Source organism: Syngnathoides biaculeatus, chromosome 5 (genome assembly GCF_019802595.1).
Source record: "Syngnathoides biaculeatus isolate LvHL_M chromosome 5, ASM1980259v1, whole genome shotgun sequence".
Taxonomy (NCBI): domain Eukaryota; kingdom Metazoa; phylum Chordata; class Actinopteri; order Syngnathiformes; family Syngnathidae; genus Syngnathoides; species Syngnathoides biaculeatus.
Genome location: NC_084644.1, coordinates 4,913,222 through 4,919,221, shown reverse-complemented (window position 1 = coordinate 4,919,221; position 6,000 = coordinate 4,913,222). Strand labels below are relative to the sequence as shown.

The 6,000-nt window shown below is 44.1% G+C and overlaps 1 protein-coding gene across 2 annotated transcripts in view; it reads right to left on the bottom strand.

Moving 5' to 3' along the window:
• Positions 1-670: 670 nt before the first annotated feature.
• LOC133500856 (chemerin-like receptor 1) overlaps positions 671-6,000 on the bottom strand; it is a 25,476-nt gene continuing 20,146 nt past the window's right edge. The window contains exons 1-2 of one of the 2 annotated variants that reach the window (XM_061820048.1): positions 3,130-3,160; positions 671-2,215 (exon numbers count right to left, since the gene is read on the bottom strand). In XM_061820048.1, coding sequence (XP_061676032.1) covers positions 1,101-2,204 — 1,104 coding nt within the window. In that variant the 5' untranslated portion in view covers positions 2,205-2,215; positions 3,130-3,160 and the 3' untranslated portion in view covers positions 671-1,100. Of the gene's footprint in view, positions 2,216-3,129; positions 3,161-6,000 lie in introns of those variants that run through there. The other variant, XM_061820049.1, reaches the window with a different exon arrangement.

Genomic DNA, 6,000 nt, shown 5'->3' with positions numbered 1-6,000 from the left:
TGGTTATAAGCCTCGCCCGGTACATTTGTAAAGGAAATACCATTTGGTACATACATGGGCCGCAGCCATGTAAAAGCCGCAAGTGCCCACATTGAAACCGACATTGAAACACGAGATATTTACAAAGAAAGATGGTACACAGAGAGTTTAACGCTAGCGCCGTCACGCTAACAGGGCCGGTTAAAAGAAAACATACTGGTAAAAATCACTGAGACACGGCAGTAACACGCTAGCGCAGCGCTAACAGGGTCGGACCGGTAAAAAGTCACTTCCTCGGCACATATGCTCCACCGGTCTCGCACTTACCTTTTCCGCTCGAGTGCCCCCCCCTCGCAGCCGTTAGAAAAAATGCACAAAGTAGCCGCATCACCGCATAAACCGCAGGGTTGAAAGCGTGTGAAAAACGTTGCGGCTCATAGGCCGGAAATTACGGCGATTTATCAGTAAATGAAAGCCCCAAATCCTTTCGGAAGCGTGTTAAAAAAAAAAAAAAAAAAATCAACAATGAAAATACATTTTAATGTCGAAATTCATCACGAAATGAACTTCCTTCCCATTTTTTGAGATGTACCTTTCTTCATGATGTCAGTAGTCGAAGTCAAAATGTAGACACCTGTCAGGTTTAAACCCAACCGCTGGACTAAATATGCAAATGAAGGGACAGAAGAGGTCTTCAATTTGGCCCGTATGGGGAGAAACAGGTTTGGCTGACCGGCTGCAACTCCAACACCCGTTCTGAGTCAGCCTTACCGGTGTCCCTCTTTTTATTAGTTTCTCAGGACAAAAGGTGACAAGGTTACAAATTCAAATGGAGGAACAGATGGCAATACCCACACAAAGACAAATACTAAAGTAAACATTTGTAACAATGGTGTTGAGGAGTATCTGGTTTGAAGTCAGCAAGGGGGTGCATCACTCCTCAAGGTGTCGCTGGGTCATACTCCAGGTCACACAACCGCTCCGAAGGAGAACAATTGAAACAAATACGTGATAAAACAACAAATCTAACGAACGAATAAAAACTGCAAAAGGTAAAAGAGGAACATTGACATTTTTGTTACAATTACTTGCCAAGTAATACTTCAGCAACTGTTGGCGACTCAAACGTAACCGCTTTCGTTGCCCTGGCTGGTTTCAACTGTCTTTGAGTGCGCATGAGAGGCCTCTTCCTGAAAAGCCGTCTCCAGTGCTTTCACAACGGATTTCAAAACTTTATCCTTGAAATCTTGTCCCATGAACACGTAGAGGAGCGGATTTAGGCAGCTGTTGATAAAAGCCAAGCTCGTGGCAATCGGGCTCGCGAGCGTTACGGCGTTTTGGAACGCTGCGCTTGTGTGCGTGTAACTGGTGAGCTCAATTAAAACGAGGATGTGAAAGGGAGCCCAGCAGAGGAAGAAAACAATGATCACGGCGGCGATGATCTTAAAGGTGCGACTCGAATGGCCGGCCAGGTTGGGATTCCTTCTGACGCGATGGATGATGGTGGCGTAGCAGGAAACGATGACGGCGAAGGGGAGAACAAAACTCAGGAGGAGGCGAGTCACGGTTATGGCCTGATGGCGAAACAGTCGGAGCTGATTCAGTTCTGGCGTGTTGTCGTCGGAAAATACAAAGTTATTCAAGCAGTTAATGACATCTTCGCTGAAAAACGACGGCCCCGTGTCCCTGAAGACGAAGAACGGAATGCTGAGAACGAGCGCCAACACCCAAACACACACAATCACGCGGTAAGCCTTCCGGACACTGCGGTGGTTCTGGGCCCAAACGGGGATCACCACGGACACGCATCGGTCAACGCTGATCACCGTCAGGATGTAAACACTGGCGAACATGTTGAGAGCATTAACCGCACCGCTTAGCTTGCACATGAAGGTTCCGAAGGGCCAGTGGAATCGTAGAGCGGTGTACGCCGCGCTGAAAGGAAGGAAGGCCGTGAAGAGGAAGTCCGCCACGGCGAGGTTGAGGAACCAGACCGTGTTAACGGTTTTCTTCATCACGAATCCAGTTACCCAGATGACCACACCGTTGCCCAGCACGCCCAGGACGAACGCCAGGGAGTAGATGACCACCGACATGATGCGGAGAGAATCCCTCAGCCGAGCGGACGAATCGCTCGTTCGGTTCCCGAAAGGGTTGTCGTAGAAGTCTTCTCCGATTTCAGTGGTTGCGTTCATGGGAAAGACAGATAGCGTCGTGACCTCCATTGTCGGGAAACCTGTGAAGAAAAACGTGTTTTTTGTTTTGTTTTTTTTCCAGATTAAATATTCCTCAATCTCAGTACACAATGATGCTGCGCGCAGAACAAGAAAATATGAAACATGCTGCAAGTTCCTCTGTTGATAATAAAATGGTGACTTCCTTATTTGTTATTTCTATTGGCTAATCAACTAACTTTTGTTTTTTTTTTTTAAATTGAACAGAAGTGCTCAATTTTTGATGACACTGATAAATGTTTTGAGGTGATGAGTTATAACACACGAATCAACGGCTCTGTGGAACAAGAGCGACTGTTTTTCATTTGTTTCATTTTAATGGGCTAAAAGGGTTTTTCATACATAAATTTACCGGAGTTCTAATTTCACCACCGGCTTAACATAGGTTAGTAATTGACTATCGCGGGTACGCAAATTCGTCGTAGAAAGGGAGCTCATTTGTCAAGATTTGCCTCGGCAGATCATGAATCCTCTTACTTTTTATGTCTGATCAATGAGAAATGTTAATATTGAAGATGACGTGATAATTTGACTTTCTTGACACTTGAGATAAGAGTCAATTTATTGCCCAGGGAGTGTTTTGTATTCTTTATTGAGGCAAGGCACATTTTACATAGAGCACCAACACCGGGGGAAAATATCACAAAAATGTGCAGTGGACGTTGAATTAATGATCATTGAAATTTACTCTCAAATGTACTCACATCAGGGCTTATGTAATTTGGATTATTATAGGTTAATGTCAATAAACATTACGCTTCACCGCATAAAGAAACATGAATATCACGTAAAACCGAAAAAAAAATGTGTTTAAATACTTAAATTCATTTGGAATTGGCTTTATGAAAATATTTTCTCGTTTATTGAGAAGCACCAAATCAAGTAACAAACATTAATAATAACAAATGTACAGTACCTTTTCAAAACTCTCCGGTGAGATGAAGATATGCAACAAAAGAGGAAGTTCCTCGAATCTGTTGCTCTAATTAAGCAACTCGTGTGATGACATCACATTTGACTTTTTTTTTTTTTTTCTTCATGTTGTTTTTGATGGGTGGACACAAACGTGATCTTGCAAAACGCACGCAAGAGCGCAGAGAAGCCAACCTTAGCAGATGTGGTAACAACTTGGGCAAAAAACTGCGTCTTGTTAAATGTGTTCAGGTTTTATTTTCTCACTGCTTCCTGAGCCTCGCGGTCACGACGTGCTGATCTTTCTGTGATTGCGAGAGCGAAAAAGAGATCGGAACATTCAGGAGGCTTCTGTATTTGGACTTGATTCCTCTTCAATGCCCTGACCACGGCTAGCAAAGAGGCTGCCTCTGTCAAAATATCGAAATCTCGACTCAAGATTTATAGCTACAATCTCGCACTCCTTGTATGCAACTCGTCTCTCAATCTGCGTCACCCCCTGACATTTGGATTTTGGTCTGTCGAGCTGTTGCTTCTCTTCTCTCCCCTGCCAATAGGTGGCGTCAGGCCGTTGCTGTGGCGGACTCCGAAGACCACTTCCTCAGAGGCCTCTCTCTCCCTGTGGCACTTGTACTTCTTTTCCTTTCGGCTTGTCCTGTAAGGGGTCGCCACAGCGAGTCATCGTTTTCCATCCAAGCCTATCTCGTGCATCCTCCTCTCTAACGTCCCAACTGTTCTCATGTCCTCCCTCACAACATCCATCAACCTTTTCTTTGGTCTTCCTCTCGCTCTTTTGCCTTGGCAACTCCTCTTTAAACCTGATCAGGGATTACCGAGCCATACCAGTAACAAATGTAGTGGGCAAACTGCAATGGAATGGAGTGCAGTGACCATTTTCCTTCCTAATGTGGTCAGATTACAGTGGTACCTGTATTTACGAAATCAATTAATTCCAGAAATCGTTTCATGACGTGAATTTAGTGTAAGTAGAAGCGCATTTTCCAATCCGTTGCAATCCGCCCGACCTGCCAAAAATAAGCATTCAAACAACATCATGCAAATTCTTCTTCGTTGTTTTCTTTCGGCTCGTCCCATTAGAGATCGCCACAGCGTGTCATCTTTTTCCATGTAAACCTATCTCATGCATCCTCCTCTCAAACCCCAACTGTCCTCATGTCATTCCTCACCACATCCATCAACCTTTTCTTTGGTCTTCCTCTCGGTCTTTTGCCCGGGAGCTCCATCCTCAGCACCCTTCTACCGATATACTCACTCTCTCGCTTCAGGACATGTCCAAACCATCGAAGTCTGCACTCTCTGACCTTGTCTCCAAAACATCCCATTTTGGCTGTCCCTCTAACGAGCTCATTTTTAATCCTATCCAACCTGCACACTCCGACCATGAACCTCAACATCTTCATTTCTGCCACCTCCATTTCTTCTTCCTGTTGTTTCGTCAGCGCCACCGTCTCTAATTTGTACATCATGGCCGGCCTCAGGACTGTTTTATAGACTTTGCCCTTCATCCCCGCGGAGACTCCTCTGTCATAAAGAACACCAGACACTTAAAATTATTATTTTTTTGATTATCAAGAATCAAAAACAAGTGGGACACAATCGTGAAGTGGAACAAAAAATATTGGATATTGTTAACTTTTTTTAACAAATAAAATCCTGAAAAGTGGGGCATGCAATATTATTCGGCCCCCTTGCATTAATACTTTGTAGCACCGCCTTTTGCTGCAAGTCGCTTGGGGTATGTCTCTATCAGTTTTGCAAAACAAGAGACTGAAATTCTTGCCCATCCTTCCTTGCAAAACAGCTCCAGCTCAGTGAAGTTGGATGGAGAGCTTTTGTGAACAGCAGTCTTCAGCTCTGCCCACAGATTCTCAATTGGATTCAGGTCTGGACTTTAACTTGGCCATTCTAACACCTGGTTACGTTTAATTGTGAATCGTTCCATTGTAGATTTGGCTTTATGTTTTGGATCGTTACCCTGTTGGAAGACAAATCTCCGTCCCAGTCTCAGGTCTTTTGCAGACTCCAACAGGTTTTCTTCCAGAACGGTCCTGTACTTGGCTCAGTTCAATTTTGGTTTCATCTGACCAGAGCACCTTCTTCCACATGTTTGGTGTGTCTCCCAGGTGGCTTGTGGGAAACATTATCCGAGACTTTTTATGGCTATCTTTGAGAAATGTTTTTCTTCTTGCCACTCTTCCACGTAGGCCAGATTTGTGAAGTTTACGACTGATTGTTGTCCTATGGACAGACTGTGCCACCTCAGCTGTAGATCTCTGCAGTTCATCCAGAGTGAACATGGGCCTCTTGGCTGCATCTCCGATCAGTCTTCTCTTTGTTCGAGGTGAAAGTCTTGGTAAATCTTCAGTTGTCTGATACTCCTTCCATTTCAATATGATCGCTTGCACGGTGCTCCTTGAAATGTTTAAAGGTTGGGAAATCTTTTTGTATCCAAATCCGGCTTTAAACTTCTCCACAACAGTATCTCGGACTTGCCTGGTCCGTTCCTTGGTCTTTGTGATCCTCTCTGCACTTTAAACAGAACCCCGAGACGATCGCAGAGCAAGTGCATTTATACGGAGACTTGATTACACACAAGTGGATTCTATTTATCATCATCACTCAACGTTTGGATCCTTCAGAGATCCTCACTGAACTTCTGGAGTGAGTTTCCTGCACTGAAAGTAAAGGGGCCGAATATTATTGCACGTCCCGCTTTTGAGTTTTTTATTTGTTAAAAAAGTTGAAAATATCCAATAAATTTCGTTCCACTTCACAATTGTGTCCCACTTCTTGTTGATTCTTGACAACAACAACAAAAAATTTGATATCTTTATGTTTGAAGCCGGAAATGTGG